Source organism: Penicillium nucicola (assembly GCF_028828085.1).
Source record: "Penicillium nucicola strain IBT 29836 chromosome Unknown utg000003l, whole genome shotgun sequence".
NCBI classification, from domain to species: domain Eukaryota; kingdom Fungi; phylum Ascomycota; class Eurotiomycetes; order Eurotiales; family Aspergillaceae; genus Penicillium; species Penicillium nucicola.
In genome coordinates, this window is record NW_026643127.1 from 461,143 (window position 1) to 479,460 (window position 18,318).

General features: G+C 51.5%; 6 protein-coding genes across 6 annotated transcripts; 2 read left to right on the top strand and 4 right to left on the bottom strand.

Annotated features, from left to right (window-relative positions):
* Positions 1-141: 141 nt before the first annotated feature.
* N7511_003757 (uncharacterized protein) lies at positions 142-1,955 on the bottom strand (the record flags this gene model as incomplete). Its single annotated transcript, XM_057126182.1, has 4 exons — positions 142-319; positions 370-481; positions 532-1,705; positions 1,755-1,955. 4 exons carry the CDS (start codon positions 1,953-1,955, stop codon positions 142-144), a joined length of 1,665 nt encoding a protein of 554 aa, XP_056985072.1.
* Positions 1,956-2,612: 657 nt separating this feature from the next.
* N7511_003758 (OPA3 family protein) lies at positions 2,613-3,501 on the top strand (the record flags this gene model as incomplete). Its single annotated transcript, XM_057126183.1, has 2 exons — positions 2,613-2,672; positions 2,722-3,501. 2 exons carry the CDS (start codon positions 2,613-2,615, stop codon positions 3,499-3,501), a joined length of 840 nt encoding a protein of 279 aa, XP_056985073.1.
* A 904-nt stretch (positions 3,502-4,405) lies between these two features.
* Positions 4,406-8,384, top strand: N7511_003759 (class I myosin myoA; the record flags this gene model as incomplete). The annotated part of the gene is made up of 6 exons (XM_057126184.1): positions 4,406-4,408; positions 4,463-4,699; positions 4,770-4,815; positions 4,869-7,713; positions 7,779-7,924; positions 7,972-8,384. 6 exons carry the CDS (start codon positions 4,406-4,408, stop codon positions 8,382-8,384), a joined length of 3,690 nt encoding a protein of 1,229 aa, XP_056985074.1.
* A 403-nt stretch (positions 8,385-8,787) lies between these two features.
* Positions 8,788-9,745, bottom strand: N7511_003760 (uncharacterized protein; the record flags this gene model as incomplete). Its single annotated transcript, XM_057126185.1, has 2 exons — positions 8,788-8,925; positions 8,999-9,745. The coding sequence occupies 2 exons, from the start codon at positions 9,743-9,745 to the stop codon at positions 8,788-8,790; spliced, it is 885 nt and encodes a 294-aa protein (XP_056985075.1).
* A 665-nt stretch (positions 9,746-10,410) lies between these two features.
* On the bottom strand, positions 10,411-12,645 carry N7511_003761 (WD40 repeat domain-containing protein; the record flags this gene model as incomplete). Its single annotated transcript, XM_057126186.1, has 1 exon — positions 10,411-12,645. One exon carries the CDS (start codon positions 12,643-12,645, stop codon positions 10,411-10,413), a length of 2,235 nt encoding a protein of 744 aa, XP_056985076.1.
* Positions 12,646-14,055: 1,410 nt separating this feature from the next.
* On the bottom strand, positions 14,056-17,574 carry chsF (chitin synthase CHS3; the record flags this gene model as incomplete). Its single annotated transcript, XM_057126187.1, has 1 exon — positions 14,056-17,574. One exon carries the CDS (start codon positions 17,572-17,574, stop codon positions 14,056-14,058), a length of 3,519 nt encoding a protein of 1,172 aa, XP_056985077.1.
* Between the last annotated feature and the right edge of the window lie 744 nt (positions 17,575-18,318).

Consider the following 18,318-nt stretch of genomic DNA (forward strand, 5'->3'; position numbering starts at 1 on the left):
GAAAGGTGAAGTATTAGTATGATATCCCCAAGACGTAGAAATGTCTGAGTTATTCATTTAGATATATCGCGCTCTCTGTTTCACGTCTGCCTCTGGCTCGATCCTCAAATAAGATCATATGACTTCTTCGTAGAGAATGTATCATCCCCAAAGAATATTCATCTTCGCCCAAATGCTGTCTTTCTTGATTGGCACGTTGTCTGGGTCGTTATTTGCTTCGTCAATTGCCAGTTGCACAGGCACTTGGCTGAGTGGTATAATCTCGGTCCGACGGATTAGTTTGTAACCCCCATATGCAAGAAGAACAAGGGGAATATCGCTACATCTTCTGTTAGCTGGGTCACGAGCGGACGAGATAAAAAAACATACAGATAAGATGACACAAATGAGGCTGGATCCCAGTTTCCTTTGGTGAAAACCACAAATCCTCCAGTCAAGAGGATAATAACGCAGGAGATCAACGCGAACCAACTGGTGTATCCTGGAAAGAGTCAGTATAGTCAATCTTATAAATTTAACAGGAATACGCACTAGTAATCCGATTGTGCCACGGCAAAGCTGTAACAGGAATGCCCTGTTTGTCCATCGCTTGTAGAAGCCGAATATGGTTCAGCGCGATAGTGATCCACGAGACCAACGTACCAGCAGCTGTCAAATCAACGAACCACCAAAAGACATTCATGGCGCCATTAGAGACGCACATGTAGGCAAGAAGAGAGAAAACAACCTGCAGCAATACACACATGTAAGGCACACCCCACTTGCTAGTCCGCAGGAAAATCTTAGGGGCATGGCCCTTAATGGCGAGACCGTATAAGGTTCTTGTTCCTGCCAAGATACTCTGATTGGAAGCAGACCACGCAGAAGTCAAGCAGACAGCGTTCACAACAGACGGGATAGCCTTGATGCCTGCATCACCGGCAGCAATGACAAAGGGACTTGTTGCCGCAGTACCGGAGTCATTGCCGAGACGCTCATCCGCACTAGAGACCAACATGCCAACGATAAGCACTGCAGCAAGATAGAATATGGACACACGCGCAAAGACCCTCTTGCAAGCCTTTGGGATATTTTGGCGTGGATTCCTTGTCTCAGCAGCGGCCATAGCGAGAGACTCCACTCCTGCGAATGAATACACGGCGTTGGTCATGACAGCCCAAAAGCCAAGGAAGTGGCCCCAAGAACCGGTGGTGATGTACTCGACGAATGGTCCAGGTTCTTTCCAATAGTGGAATCCCTTTCGTGGGACCCCAGGCACACCACCCAGGTCAATCACCAGGCCCAGAATCACCACGAAAATTACGAGGAGGATCTTCAATATGGCGAAGATAAACTCGATCTCACCATAGACGCGAATGAACGAGATAGCGACCACCACGGAGACTACGATGAGGATAGTCACCCACACAGCCGCATTGATGTCTGTCCAATACTGGATCAAGACTACGCTGGCGGAAATCTCACTCGGAACACTGATAAAGCATCCATACACGACATTCCATCCGATCGCAAATGAAAGCGCCGGGTCCACGAGGACCTCTGCATGTCGAACAAAAGATCCAGTGACTGGAAGCAGTGCTGAAACTTCACCCAGGGCAAATTGAATGCAGCAGACGATTATGCCGACAAACATATAGCCCAACAGGGCACCTAGAGGACCGCCAGTAGCGATAGACCCACCAAGTCCGAGGAACAGTCCAGTTCCCTATGCGAAAGTTAGACAAGAACATGACAGGAATATGAACCCCACATACAATTGCACCCGCAATGGCAATCATCTGAATATGACGCTGACCCAGGCCGCGAATCAGACTTTGGCGTTCACGCTGGGTCACGATCTGTCCATCGTCTGGGATGCTGTCGTTTGATGGACCTGCATGTGGGGGTAGTTGATCTTCCACATCTTGTACGGTGTACCTACTCCCTGTCTTGGGATGACCCTCGAAATCCGCCATGTTGTCTGAGGGAACAAACAGCGCGGACAGAACCAGTGTAGAAAATATTTCCACGCTAGGGAGCCAATCACACCATCTGAGTGGTTGATGAGGGAAGCTAAATTATTCTTATCTCGGAACCGAGGCTGTGGCGGGAGAAGCTTGCGTATGTCTCAGACGGGAGACCAAATGATGCTGGGAATGTATGCATGAGGTGATTGGCCACTTGCATTCAGTATCTGGGTGCTTGAATTGCGAAGAACCCCGGAAAATGTATCCCCACACCAAGAGAACACAGTTCAGAACTTCGGGGATCTCCGACCTGTCAAACCTTGCCCAGGTTTCACATATTGCTTATACTAGCGTCAGTCGCTTTTGGCTGTGATCCAAGCGCAGTCAACCAGATGTGCAGGGACCGGGTCCGAGACTCAGTAAGATACTCGTCAAAATTGGGAGAAACTAGTTAGCAGACATAAGAAATATCTATCTGAGTGGTTATTTGTCCAATAACGAATGGGATGAAATACAACAAAGTCGAAGTCAGGTTGGTCATTGACCTTTTCGTATAGTCCAAACCTGGACGCCCGGACCACTGCTGAGTCAGCCGTGCCTGGATCTGATGTAAGAAAGTGACTCAAGCTTCTCAAGCTTCCAAGGTTCATTTCCCCTCTAAGCACCATGTCGTTAACACTAAAGCTCTCTTCCTTGGCAATTAGGACATTGTCCAAGCCTATTGCTGTAAGCTATCCCCCACTGTCAATCAACCCTCACGCTAACAAGGCAACAGAGTCAAATCAAAGGCCAAGCCCGCGAACATGAGCGATTCCGCAAGATCTGCGTCTCAATGGCGCAGGCCCTCCACCGATTTGATATGCGCCTCCGATTAGGTTCCATTCGAGACACTGCAGCTTCACAAAAACAAGCTGCGGCCGAAGCTGCAGCGAGGAAACTCAAGCCAACTTCGCCGACCGTCAAGAACGCCGCAGAAACCAAGGCTGTGGAGGACGCGGAAGCCAAAGCCAAAGCTGCCGCCGAAGAAGCAGCAAAACCTCAGCACTATCGTATTCGGCCACTCTCCGAATCGAAAGCGATCGAGTCCGGTGCCAATTTTATATCCGAATCCTTCCTTTTCCTTGTTGCAGGAGGCCTAATTCTTTTCGAGTCATGGCGCTCACGGCAAAAGGAAAGCACACGGCGATCAGATGTCGAAGACCGATTGGTGGCACTGGAACAATCGGAGCAAGCAGCACGCGGGGCTCTGGTCGCTCTTGAAAAGGAGTTGCTTCAGCTCCGAGCGAAGCACGGCGAGCTACCCAAGCTAGCGACGAACAGAATTCTATCGAAGGAGATCTATGAACAAGCACCAGAAGTGGAAACACCGGAGGTGCCCCAAGGGTGGCTCTCACGCATTGCTTCTTATGTTAGTTTTAGCCAGAGCGCTGAACCGACTGAATCTCCGGGTGTACCAGATGGCGAACCTGTATCGGATAAGACCGCATCGTCGACGGATACATCGAAACCTGCTGCCGCCGAGAAGGTATCGGTCCCTACGCCAAAGAGTACGTGATATTCATTGACTTGATTGTCGCGTTTGATATATCCCCACCCTGCCAAAGCAGGTGAGCTTGCATGTATTCTTTTGTTCTATCTAGATACCCTGTCACATTAAAGACGAGGATTTTCCTCGTTTCAGCTATAAGCCTTGGAGAGGTTATTGCTTTGGCAATTTCCGGCGGGGTTCATTGTTGATACTCTCCCCTCTGTTCATGTATATAGACTAATAGTCAGGCTTTAATTTCAGCCTGCTTCAAATATCTTTGTCTCCAAGCTTTGGTCTGCTTTTGTCTTTCTTTTAACTTGCTACTTCGATGATTCCTTCTCTTCCATCTCTATATTTTACAAACATGTCATCCCTTCCCAGTAGAGTTGGCTTATATTCAGTTATACCCACCCATATGATACAGCCTAGACTCATGATTCATACTAAGACTGTTTATCCATGGTCCACAAGTTGAAGCCCAATTGCAACCTTGACCAGATTGTGATTAGGCAGTAGATTTTAAGAAATATGCCCAATGACGTCGATGCTTCTATTCTTGACCCGCATTAGCCACAAAGCCGGTGACGCGCGTGGCGGACGGGTAGAAAAAAGAAAGAATGAACAAAGGAAAGCGATATGAGTGGAGGAGAAGTCGGAATAATCATCAAACCCCGAACTATACGGGAGTTCCGTCTGATTTGCCCCTGAGGCAGCAACCGAAGACCCTGGTGTGGCGCAGTGTTTGTCTCCGTTTGACTGTGTCGTACGTAAGTCCCCTTCCACTCTACACTCTCTCTACACTTCCACACTCTACCCGGCTGACACTTTACACCTCACACTCTTTGTACACTCTTTCAATTTACAGTTGACAGGTCATATTTGCATTTGTCGCCGGAGCGCGACATCCAGAGAGCTCGATACATACACAAGAATGGTAAGACTACCGTGATCCGCCGTGGAAACACCAAACTGACCCCCGATTGAATAGGGTCAATCACGACGCCCCGCGGGTGGGGAGAAGAAGAGCCGTTTTGGGCGGAACAAAGCTGCCGCCGACGTTGGCGATGGCCGGTCAGCGGGGGGCAAGCAGCAGGTCAAGAAGGCCACGTTCGAAAGTAGCAAAAAGAAGGAGATCGGAGTGTCAGATCTTACTCTGCTCAGCAAGATTTCCAACGAGGCAATCAACGACAATCTGAAACTCCGATTTGAACATGACGAGATTTATGTAAGGGATCACTTTCGCAGACTGCGGGGTTGTGCGCGAACACGAGTACAGGCTGACGGGTGATGTTTAGACTTACATTGGCCATGTGTTGGTCTCGGTGAACCCTTTCCGCGATTGTAAGTTTACTCGCGATGAGTTTTAGACTGGTTGGCTAACCGTGTGATTCCAGTGGGCATCTACACCGATCATGTTCTCGATTCGTACCGCGGCAAGAACCGTCTCGAAGTTCCTCCTCATGTATTCGGAGTCGCCGAATCCGCATACTATAATATGAAGTCTTACAAGGATAACCAGTGTGTTATTATTTCCGGAGAATCCGGTGCCGGAAAGACGGAGGCAGCCAAGAGGATCATGCAATACATTGCCAGTGTATCTGGCGGCGGCGATTCGTCAATTCAACAGACCAAGGACATGGTGTTGGCCACTAATCCGTTACTAGAGTCTTTCGGTAATGCGAAAACCCTGCGCAACAATAACTCGTCGCGATTCGGCAAGTACCTTGAATTGGAGTTCAATGCCAACGGGGAGCCGGTGGGAGCCAACATTACCAACTATCTATTGGAGAAATCTCGAGTCGTTGGACAGATCACAAACGAACGAAACTTCCACATTTTCTACCAGCTCACAAAGGGCGCACCACAAAAGTACCGCGACACTTTCGGCCTACAACAGCCGCAATCATACCTTTACACGAGTCGCTCGAAGTGTTTCGATGTGCCCGGAGTCGACGATGTTGCCGAGTTCAAGGATACAGTGGATGCGATGAAGGTCATCGGAATGAGCGACGCGGAGCAGGACAACGTGTTCCGCATGCTGGCCGCAATTCTATGGATCGGTAATGTGCAATTCAGCGAGGATGACTCTGGTAATGCTATGATTACCGATCAGTCCGTTGTCGACTTTGTTGCCTATCTTTTGGAAGTCGATGCCGCTCAAGTCAACAAGGCCTTGACAATTCGCCTGATGGAGACCGCCCGAGGAGGCCGCCGAGGCTCTGTTTACGAGGTTCCACTTAACCAAGTCCAAGCTTCCGCTGTTCGGGACGCTTTGTCCAAGGGAATCTACTTCAACCTGTTCGATTGGATTGTGGGTCGCGTTAACCAGTCCCTGACTGCTCGTGGATCTATCAGCAACTCGATCGGTATTCTGGATATTTATGGATTCGAGATTTTCGAGAAGAATTCCTTCGAACAACTTTGCATTAACTACGTCAATGAAAAGTTGCAGCAGATTTTCATTCAGTTGACCTTGAAAGCCGAACAGGATGAATATGCTCGTGAGGAGATCAAGTGGACGCCGATCAAGTACTTCGACAACAAGGTGGTGTGTTCGTTGATCGAAGACAAGCGGCCTCCTGGTGTCTTCGCTGCCTTGAACGACGCCTGCGCAACTGCCCACGCTGATTCCAGCGCTGCGGATAACACTTTCGTTGGCAGATTGAACTTCCTGTCTCAAAATCCCAACTTTGAGGGTCGCCAGGGCCAATTCATTGTCAAGCATTACGCAGGTGATGTCGCCTACGCAGTTGAGGGAATGACCGATAAGAACAAGGACCAGTTGCTGAAGGATTTATTGAACCTCGCTCAATCGAGTAGCAATGAATTCGTTCACACTCTGTTCCCCAACCAGGTGAACCAAGATGACAAGCGACGCCCGCCTACCGCTGGTGACAAGATCAAGGCATCTGCCAATGATCTTGTGGCCACGCTCATGAAGGCGCAGCCGTCTTACATTCGTACCATCAAGCCCAACGATAACAAGGCTCCCAAGGAGTACAATGTTGGTAACGTTCTTCACCAGATCAAGTACCTTGGTCTTCAAGAGAACGTCCGCATTCGTCGTGCTGGTTTCGCCTATCGTCAAACGTTTGACAAGTTCGTTGAGCGTTTCTACCTCCTATCTCCTAAGACATCCTACGCCGGTGACTACACGTGGACTGGTGATGTGGAAACTGGTGCCAAGCAGATCTTGAAGGATACCCGTATTCCCGCCGAGGAATACCAAATGGGTATTACCAAGGTGTTCGTCAAGACTCCCGAGACGCTGTTTGCGCTTGAAGCTATGCGTGATAAGTACTGGCATAACATGGCCATTCGAATCCAACGCGCTTGGAGAAACTACCTCCGGTACCGCATCGAATGTGCGATCCGTATCCAGCGCTTCTGGCGCCGCATGAACGGTGGCCTCGAGCTGATCAAGGTTCGTGACCAAGGTCATCAGATTTTACAAGGCCGTAAGGAGCGTCGCAGAATGAGTTTGCTGGGATCGCGTCGCTTCCTAGGCGATTACCTTGGCGTCGGTAACGCTGGCGGTCCTGGTGAAATGGTCCGCAATGGTGCAAACATCAGCAGTTCAGAAGATATTGTGTTCTCTTGCCGTGCCGAGCTCTTGGTTTCCAAGTTTGGTCGTTCCAGCAAGCCTGTTCCTCGGATTCTGGTATTGACGAACCGTCATATCTACATTGTGTCGCAGAGCATCGTCAACAACCAGCTTGTCATCGCGTCAGAACGAACGGTCCCTGTTGGAGCTGTTAAGAGTGTCAGCACTTCGACTCTCAAAGATGACTGGTTCTCCCTGGTCATCGGAGCCCAGGAGCCTGACCCTCTTCTCAACTGTGTCTTCAAGACCGAGTTCTTTACTCACCTCTCTACCGTGTTGCGTGGCGCTTTCACTTTGAAGGTCGGAGAAAGCATTGAATACAACAAGAAGCCTGGCAAGTTGGCCATGGTCAAGGTGGTCAAGGACCCGGCTGCTGGAAATGTGGACAGTTACAAGAGTAGCACAATCCACACCAGTGCTGGTGAACCTCCCAGCTCTGTTTCCAAGCCCACCCCGCGAGCAAAGGCAGTTGCTGCTCGTCCGGTCACCAAGGGCAAGCTTCTCCGTCCCGGTGGCCCTGGTGGCGGTCCCTCGAAGCTGTCCCAGGCTGCTCGCAGACCTGTCCCTGCCGCGCAACCTCTTCCACGGCCCACCCCCAGCCCGCAGCAGTACCGCAGCCTGCCCAGCCGCGGGTCGTGCCTCAACCCGTGGCAGCTGCAGCAGCAGCCCACACCCGCAACCAGTCCAGTGATTCTGTTAGAGCCCCGCCACCACCTCCCCCTGCGGCCCCTCCAGCGGCGAAGAAGCCCACTGCCAAGGTCAAGTATGACTTTAACAGCGACCGGGCCAACGAGCTTTCTGTCCGCACTGGCGAAGTTGTACAGATTGTGTCCAAGGAAGGAAATGGTACGTACATCTCTCCACCTCTACTGCTACAATACTAATGATCCCAGGCTGGTGGCTGTGCATGAACACATCAACCTCTGCTCAAGGCTGGGCCCCCGAAGCCTATCTTGAAGAAGTCGCTGCCGCTCCCACGCCTAAACCCGCACCACCCCCGCCCCCCGCGGCACCCCGCGCAACTCCCAGTCCTACTCCCAATGGCGCAGCCGCTGCCGCCAAGAGCAAGCCCGCCCCTCCAGCCCCTCCCGCCAAGCGACCCAACATGGCCGGCCGCAAGCCCGCGCCCCCACCAGCACCCAGGGATAGCACGACGAGCATGAACTCAGGTGACTCCTCTGGTGCCAGTGGGCGCGGCACACCCAACAGCACATCGAACGCAAGTCTCGCAGGCGGTCTCGCCGAGGCGCTGCGGGCGCGACAGACCGCAATGCAGGGCAAACACGACGATGATGACGAGTGGTAGATTTGAGCATTTTGCGCGAGTTTGTTTAGGGTCGGTCGCGGTGTTGGACTTTTTCTGCGCTTAGCGTTGACCTTTGCGGGTATCTTCCTCGATTTTTCCATTTTTCCCTTCTTCCATTCTGGCTCTATGTATGTATTTGACGACATGAGACAGTGAGTGTTGTTCAGTTCTGTTATTGGCTTACTTTGGTGGCCTTTTTTTACCTTAGATTCCATCCAGTTCAATATATACCGTTTTTCAGTTTCTTGCAGTTTCTTGCAAAGAGAAGTACATAGTTATGTCCATGTGTGTCTGTCATTCTGATGCTGGTCATAGATGGCTATGTTCGAACTACATACAATCAAAATCGAATGAATCCCAAGGCCTGTCGAGCCAATTCGTGCATGACTTAGCTAGCATCCATCTAAGAGAGGAACTTGCTGGCGAGACCCATCAATCCACTGGCACCACCAGTTCCACCAACACCACCACCCTGGCTCTTCATGTACATCTTCAAAGCCATCTCGGCAGCATTGTTAACAGCAGACTGTTTATCACCAGACTAGAATTGAAAAAAAAGACGAAAATTAGTAACCAAATCAAACTCGGGGAAACAAACAAAGAAAAGAACATACCACATTTCCAGACGAATTCTTATCCTCCCACAACTTCCCAGCCTGGGCCATAGCAAGCCCAATCAACTTATTCTTATCCATACCGCCATCCGAAGAACCACCACTAGTGAACATCTTCAAAGCCTGCATAGCAGCCCCGGCACCCAGAGTCTGACTATCATGCTGCTCAGAGCCAGAGTTAGAGCCTGAGCCATACATAGCCTGGTGCGACTGCACAGCATGCTGCTCATCAACCTCAGAGTCATTATATCCACTCTTGCGCTCCTTAATGAAGTTCAAAGCAGAGTTGAAGAGCGAGCCCGACGACCCACTATCATAGTGTTCCTGAGCGTGCTGCGCAGCACCGCTGAAGTCGTCACTGCTGTTGCTGTTGCGGCGGTTGTGGTGGGATTGTTCGCCGTAGCTGGAGTTGGAGTTGTTGTTGTTGTTATTGTAGCCACCCTGGTTACCGCCGCCGTAGGACTCTTCCTGGCGGCCGTAGTTGGATTCCTGACGACCGTAGTTGCTGCCCTGGTTGCCACCGCCGTAGGAATCTTCCTGACGGCCGTAGTTGCCGCCCTGGTTACCACCGCCGTAGGACTCTTCCTGACGACCGTAGTTGGATTCCTGGCGGCCGCCGTTTCCGCCCTGGTTGCCGTATCCTGAGTTTCCGTGGGACTGGTTGCGGTCCGAGAAGTCGTTGTTCTGGTCGTAGTAGTTGTTGCTGCCTGAGCCGCCGCCGCCGTATTCTTGGTTTCCGTAGGACATTTTGGGTTGGATGAGGGAGATGGAGATGGAGATGGAGATTGAGATAGAAGATGAAGATAGAAGATAGAAGATAGAAAATCGATGGAAGAAGGAGGGAGAAAAGGGGGAAGCAAAAGAAAGAGAATCGGATGGAAGTAGCTCAGCTCAGTGGAGGGGTTGCGGGGCTGATCGATTTGGGTTGAGCCACGCGTTTTGGTAGGGCTGATTTGTGGGTTTGGGGCTTGGCTTGGTGTAGTATTTTATAGGCTGCTATTAGGTACTAGTGAGTATAGTGTGTATAGTTTGTAGTAGTGGTTAGGGTGTAGTTAGGTGTGGTGGTTAGGGTGTATTTAGGGTGTTGGGCTTAGGGTGTTGTGGTTAGGGGATGAGGGAGATCGACGCTGGGATCGAGATCGATCGGACGGATTTGGACTGTCGATGCGGGTATGTCACGCATACTGTACGTATAAATTGCATATAACTTCACAGGGGGAACGGAGAGAGAGCTATGTAGATACATACTCGAAGTAAATAGGAACACAAGAACAACAAACAACCAACGCCGAGACCAGGGTATCAGATGCAGAAAAGCTCAAAAAGACCAACCGAGGACAACAGCCCTAACAAAACAAATAACCCAAAAGGAGAACAGCAGAAAAGCAGAAAAAAAAAGAGAAAGATAGACATCAAAGAATCAAAGCCTCATGCTCATCGCTCGACAAATTCCTCAAAAACCGCAACGACCTCTCGCGCTTGCTCAACACACAGCGCGGATCGCCCTCCAACTCAAGCTCACTCGCCCACTCACCGGGCAAATCCGTCAACCCCACTCGCTGCCCCCACTGCCTACGCTCATACTGCATAAAGCCGCCGAAATGGCGATCGGTATTCGCCACCCAAATCTCCGAGCCATCAGGCGAGAAATCCGCACCACCGATTTCGCCGAAGAAATCATGCACCTGTCTCGACTGGTAGAGTTGAGCGTCCAGGATCGAGATCCGATCTGCCGGTTCCGTGCAGAGCAGCATTCGGGGACCACCGCCGACAGGCGAGAAGCGTAGAGATCGGTACCCGGCCACGTCCGAGTCGATTGTTTCGAGCGGTCTCCAGGTGCGTGCGTCCCAGATTATGAGGGTTTTGTCCTGGTTGCTGGTTGCAATGTGGCGCATGTCTGGTGACCACGCGCAGGCGAAGCCGAAGTCGCGGTGGCCGCGGAGGGGGTGGACGGGTTTGCCAGTGTCGGATTCTATGACCCAGGCGTCTGGGGAGTCGCCGATCACAACGCGCAGACGGCTGTCGGGGGAGGTTGCGGTGCAATTGATTGGTTGAGAGAGTTCGTGGTCGGAGGTGAAGACATTTGTTTCGGTATCGAGGATGCGGAGGTGTTTGTCGTTTGAGGCGAAGACACCGACTGGAGAGGGGCCTGTTCGGTTGGGAATAATGTCTACGTGGTTTGTGATGCCGTCGTTGAAGTCGGGTGTTGCGAGGCCTTTTGCTCCGGTGCCTGAGCCAAATGAACTGCGGAGGGCATATTCGCCGCAGAAACCGCCGGCGATTGTGAGGCCGTGGGCGGTTTTCATGGTTGAGATTTTGACGGGGCCCAGAAAGCCTGAATCCGGGTCCGCCTGGCTTAGATCGATTAGGCAGCGGGCGTCGCCGGTCGTCGGTGTCCATGATAGTACCTTGGATTGGTAGGCGAAATTGACGGTGTTGGATGCCGGGGCAGACATCAAGTTGCGGAGTTGGAAGTGTTCGATAGAGGCTTTGTGTGAGGTGTGCATGGAAGTCCCGCGGAAGAATGACTCTTGTGCCGGAATACGTTTGGCGTGGCTCATATGCGAATAATCCAAGTTATGATATGATGTATACCAAGCATCACGCAGCGTCCGCGCATCAGACCGTTTAACTCGGAGCGTTTCAGTCCATGGAATCTGCTGCAAATCGTAAAAGTCGCGCCTCCATTCGCGTGGCCTAACGACCGTCTGTGGCGGACTCCAACTGATCATCTTAGACAGGGGCCGGAGCTGGGGTGGTATTCTGCTTTCGCTATGGAAGCCACGGGGGATGATGTTCGTTTGAACCATCCAGCGCTGGATAAATTCATCAATAGTGAGGTTACGCTCGTACGTCGAAGTGTGGATGATAGATGCCGGGTGAGGCCCAGGGAATTCCGGCTGATCAGCAAAGTCCATGATCTCAGAAGGATCGGAAATAGGGATGCCAAGCGTTTGGGGTAGATCCACATCGATATCATCGTAGTTGATATTGAGATAAAAGTCATCTAGATCGAAATCCGCCATTGGGGCATCTTCGGTCGGGCGACCCCTGCGTTGATGGTAGTATTCCTCTTCGTCCGGATAAAATCGGATAAAGTCCTCAAACTCATCATCTGGGATAGAAGGTGGAGAAATGTTATCCTCGACGTCGGACTCGTAATTCATAACCATATCCTTGTCGCGCGCACTCTCGTCGCATTCCTGCGTGATCATGGCCATATTGTCATGCTCAGCAGCGCGGCCAAGTAAATGCCGAACAACCGAGTCCATATTAACATCACGATCGGGGCGTCCAAAAACAAAATCCGGCCCCGAAGCACTATCGGTGTCAGATGGTGTCGGGTAAAAACTCCTATGTCCGGGAAGAAGCGAGTTCCCTCTGAAGAGTTGATAGTCAGGGGATGGACCCGCCCCGGTCACAGCGTTTACAACCTCGGTGACCAAGAACGACCCGCTGTGATCGTTTACAGGTCGAGGATACTGCGAAACCGCAGCAAGGGCGGCGACACCGACATCGTGTAAATGGCGATCGACATCAGAGGCCATCGTCGCAGAAGGATCGACGTGGGAAAAGATATCCGACTGCACGGTCGAATCGTCTTCCGCAGAAGATCGATTTCTGGAAGAATGCGAAGAAGAATTCATGACTCGGGACCTCTCGATATCACATGACACATGGCATGTCGTATCGCGACGGTGGGATGACGGGCGATTCGAATCACACGAATGAAGCATCGCCCGCCATGAACCAAAAGGGGAATCCCGCCGAAACTATTGGAACTTTAGAGTGGCAGTGAGAGTGAGATGACGGTTGCGATTACAATCACAAGCCAGGGCAAGGGTTGCACAGGCTCAGAGGTTAAAGCCGGGATTTGACGCTGCCTTGACGTCGGTTGCCTTTTGCTGACTTGTCCCCACACACTAAGTGGCGTGCGTCGACAGGAATGCAGCCAAAACAGAAATGCCGAGTCAACCGCGAGGCGAAGGCGGAGGGGCGGAGGCAGTAAACACGGCCAGGTAATCAAAGTAGGGGCCCCCAGGGGGAGGGAGAGAGAGGGTCTATGAAACGCCGGGCTTTCGCGGGAGCCGAACAAAGCGCGGTAGCCTCTGTCTATGGGGTAAAAGAAGGGGGTAGGAACAGCAAGGATGAAATGGACTATCAGAACGTGGCCGTGGGAACGTGGAAGCAAGATGACGCGGGGGGAAAGCCCCCAGGGAGATATTTGTGAGACTCGTCGAAGTGATGGGAGGTTAGTCAGCATCTCCCCTTCAAGCCCTGACAGCCCTGAGATCTTGTTCCCCAGAGTAGAGTTGATACAGAACCGCATATGTAAATAATGATGCAGGGAGCCATGCACTGCAGATCCAACCCGAGCAAGCCTGCTGACCTGCGCTTTGATCCTGTTGGGCACAGCTTGGGCCGAAGAGCCTGTCAAAAGTCAGAGAGACAGCCCTGAGAGCTTATATGGACAGGGAACAGTATGGTGCACTTTGAAATTCTGATCCGGTGGTCCAATGAGCTGTGAATGTCGGACATTAGTCTCATCTCACTGTACACAGCCCAGGGCTGGGTTGCAGGGTTGTTAAGTGACAGGGTGCAAGTTGCAAGGGGAGATCAATCTCATATCATATTGGATTTTCATGGAGTAATATGTATCAGACTGCAAAGTACCATTTGATTACTGTACATAAATTGACAGAAGAACTTATCACTTCATCTCGTACTTGAAAAGTAAAACCCGCCCGAACTGTATTATATGATTGAAATGGAAGATTTGAACGCCAGTATGTCAATGATACAATAAATCACAACCTGGAGTCCAGAAAAAAAAACAAGTCCACAGAAGGAAAAGAATATAAAAATAGGTAAAATAATAATAATGAACAATGAATTGCGCTTCGCTTTCGTTAATAGTGTGAATACGTCTCGTAGTGCGACGGGTATCCCTCCGAAGGACCGTGGGATTGCGCCCATGCAGTATTGCGCAGGCGGCGTTCTAAGCAGATGTCAGTAAATTAAACTTTATTTAAAAGGGTGTGGATGGGGACAAAAACTCACCTTTTTTCGAAATCGCGCCAGCGCTTCATCGTAATCTTCGTGCTGTCAAACTCGCCCTCGCCGTCCTCGTGGCCCTTGTCCTTTTCGCCCGCCGTCTTGCGAGTATCACCCCAGCTGAAGTCATCGAATTTCCAGAATGCATAGGTCGGGAGAACGAAATTCCAGATGGGGAGAGACAGGAGGTAGATCAGCATCCACAGGACGTAGACGAGACGGTGGGCGGTGACAACGATCAGGACTCCCGGCAGACCCAGGATGAGGGCGAGCAGGACCAGAGGAATGACCTGGACAGGTCGTCTGACAATAGAGGAAATGACAACGTAGATGGTGAAGGAGATGGCCGCGGGCAGTACCAAGGTTCCGACAAGCTCGATGAAGATGACAAATTGCATGCTGAAACAGAAAGTACCACACAAGTCGCGGACAAGGACAAGCTCGAAGAGGTTGTGCACGGTACTGTTGATCCAGCGACGACGCTGCGAAAGCAGGACCATGAATGCGTCAGGGACAACGGTCTTGCACACGGCTTGTGGGACGAAGATCTGCTTGCGCTTGGGGAAGGTCTTCAACATGAGGGTAGTCAAGTAACGATCTTCACCGAGGAGCAGCAGGTTCTTCTTGTGCAGGGTATCGACTACATTCTCAGAGTAGTGCTCAACAATATCTGGGTTTGCCAGAATAGGCACCCAGTAGTTCTGCCCACCCTTGGGTGCTTTGATGCGGTACATGGTGAAACAACCTGGAAGACAAGTGACACCACCAAAGATGGACTCGAAGGCCTTGGCTTGGTGATGAGAGATGAAGTATTCGAACACTTGAATCATGGTCACCCAGCTGTCTGTCTTGTTGGCGATCTTGGTTTCTCCACAGAGACCCATAATTTCAGGGTCCTTGACCATAGCCGATACCATGTGTGTCAAACTATCCGGGAAGACCTTTGTATCGGCATCAACCATGAGAACCACTTCGTAGAAGTCTGGTGGGATGCCTGTCACATTCCACATGCCGTTAAACATTTCAAATTCAAGTTCCGTCATCCGCTCATCGAACATGACCTTCTGCAAGAAGGACATCAGGACAATCTGACTGTCTCGCTTGCCTCGATTACCGGGCTTCGATTGGGTCGATTCTTGGGGAGTACCGCACTTGACGACAACCATCATAGGAACGCGCTGCTGCTTCTCCAAGGGAATGACGGAGTCGTCGCCGTAAGAATAGAAACCTGTGTAAACCTTGGCCATGTTGTGTCGCTTGGAGCCGGTGGCCACAGCCACATAAGAGTAGGGTTGGACTTCGTCAATGGGGACAACAGGGTCTTTCAGCATGCCAAGCACAATGTCCGGTGTTGAAAACTCTTCTCCTTTACCCTTAATGATACCGTCACAGATGACAAGAATTGTCTTGTGGCTGTTCGGGTAGTCGGTCATAGCAATAGAGTCCAGTGTTGATCGAATACCTTCTTGGCCTTCTGAATAGCAGGTAACCAGACACAAACTGTGTGCCAATGGATAACCAAATGGTTGCCATTCAGCCGGCGGCTGGGGAACGACAGCTTCATGAATGAAACCCGCAGGACCAGGACCCTCATAATCAGTCATCAACGTAGAGTAACCAGGGTCCTGCTGACCAGGAGGAACCAAGCTGGTCCGGCTCGCAGCAGCATTGTTCCGCGAGTTATCAGCGCTCAAGGAACCACTTCCGTTGTGACTCAACTTGTACATAGTGCCAGGGTTGGAACTAGGCATGAGACGGGAGGTCGAATTCTGACTAGCCATTGTGACGTAGTGCGGTCTCTGTTTGCTACCACCGCTGCTGCTCACGTTGTAAGGACTTGAGAAGCGGGAAGTGGTAGGCAAGAAAGTGGCGCGTTTGCTGGCTCGATCGGGGACAATGGGATCAGCGATTCGGGGAGCTGGTCGATAGATGTCGTTGGACCAATCTTCGATCTGCTGGTTACGAGTTCTGGCATCTGAGCTCATACTCGTGCTCTGGGCGGCAAATCTGGGTGCCAGGAACCACTCGAAGAGCAGGGCAAAGGCGAACTTGACGACGACAATAGACAGAATAAAGATCAAAGACACATAGAGTACGACCTTGGACGCGATACAACCGACAGTATCAGTGTCAATGCTGCCCACTTTGATAATCTGTGCCAAGCACTTGCCAATCTTCTTCTCCTCTCCGCTTTGCAAGTAGTAAGTCAGGTCGACACCCCGAACCGCAGAATTCGTGCGAAGCTCGTCAAATTGTTTGGGATATGATACCTGACTTTCGTTAAACCAAGCCAGAAGATCGAGATCGAGAACATTGCCAGAATAGATCGCAAGGTTTCGGCTCTTGTTCTTAGTGTCTTCCCAAGTGTAGTAGACGTCTCCGTCACTTGACAGGGTGTAAAATGGTTCACGAGCGGACTTGCTGGTGTGACAAGCCCAGCCCAGGTAGTAGTCGATCGTCAGATTTGGTGAAGACGACCCATCTTGATTGAACGGTGCGCAGGGGAAATACCACCCAAGGTCTCCGTCAGAGTTTGTGGGAACACCACCATCTGGTTGGGCCGTAATCAAGCCTTTGCAAGCACCATTGACCTGCTGGAAGAAGAAGCTGCCATCCTGCCCGCCATACTTGTGGGGTAAGTCGTAGAGCACATTCGTATCAGCGGGGATACCTTCAGCAGCGCCATGCTTTGATCCAGTCAAGTCATAGGCCTTGCCATGGAAAATCATGTAGTTGGAATTCACCTCATTGACTTTCAGTCGTACCGCTGGCGAGCCACACACAGTAGCCGTAAAGCCGAAGGTCAGGAAACCGACAAATGCCGCGATCATTAGAATGATGCTGATCAGGCCGATCTTCTCTCGCCAAGCCGTCCGTTGCTCCTTCTGGGGCATACCAAAGCACTTCAGAACGAAGTCCGGAATGAAGAACGTCAGCACTGCGCAATATGTCGGCCACAACTCAGGGGGCCCGCTCTGTTCAATCTCCTTCAAACGCTTCCTCTCCTCCACGGCGCCCTTGGATGACCGCCTCGATCGCTTCTTTTTCTTCGACCGATGTCTGCTGGGAGCCCGTTCCATGGGTTTGTTGACATTCCCACTGGCACCGTACAATCCCTCCTTCTTCACATCGACGCTGCGCGAACTGTTCGTCTCGGCCTCGCCCTCTTGGTGGTCTAATAAGGGGTCATTTCCTGTCGCCGACGGGAAAGTCGTCATGTGGTGTGATCGCTGGCGATAATGGTAATTGGGATGATCGGGGTCTGCTTTCCGGCGCTCTGGCTTGACCATACTCTTTTTGCGTCGCACATCCCCACCCCGCTCCATGCGCTCTTCGTCGGTTTCTGCTCCCCGTCGGTGACTCGAGTGTCGGCGATGGCGTCGGTGTGAGGGAGAGGCGTTGGGATCGTCGCTATACGTGCCCGAATCCCCATCTCGACGTCGACGTCGCGAGGGTTCGCGAAATGCCCGGGCCTCCTCCCGCCGAGGGGAGGCCTTGCCTGGCCTCTGCGGCAAAGACATGGTTTGACTGTATGGCCCCTGTTAGCGCCCCTGAAGCTCTAGGCTGTACATTTCGGATTGTTTATCCCACTCACTATGATCAATTGTCGGTCATCCAGACCCGAACGAATGGCAAAGATGATTCAGAGTGTGCAGTGGTTTCGCAACTAAAACATGTCCTTGCGCTCACTTGATGCTTGCCAGCGACCTCAGTAAATGCACACAGAATCCGACACCTCGAATGCCCCGAGAGCAGAGATCGAGATCTGGAGAGCTCTGTCGGAGATACGGTCGGCCTGTGCAAGGTGGAGAACAACAGTGTCCCACTCCACGGGCTACAGCAAATAAGAAAGAGGAAATTCAGACACAACCGAAGATGCACCACGAAGGGGAAAAAGGATGAAGTTTGAGGTCTGAGGTCTGAGGTCTCAGGTCTGTCTGAGACTGAACTCGGGACCAGGTTTGGCCGCTTTGCATATGGCCCCTAAGCCTTCTCGCAACTTATTATTGTCCTCTATTTCGGTCGCTAGGGGCAATACCCCGGGGCTAATCCACCCTAAACATCCCCCTAAGCCCCTCACCCACCAATCAGACCACTTTGCCCTGGGGTCGGCCCATCCCAAGGGTCTTTTATTGGCGAAGCGACCCAATCCCAGGCGAGTCAACTGTAACAGAGGGGAAGAGAAGCCGAGGGCTTTTCTGCGCATCACGGGGCTGCCTGGTTGCCACGCCCTAATTGCCACGCGCAATTAAGCTCTTAGAGAA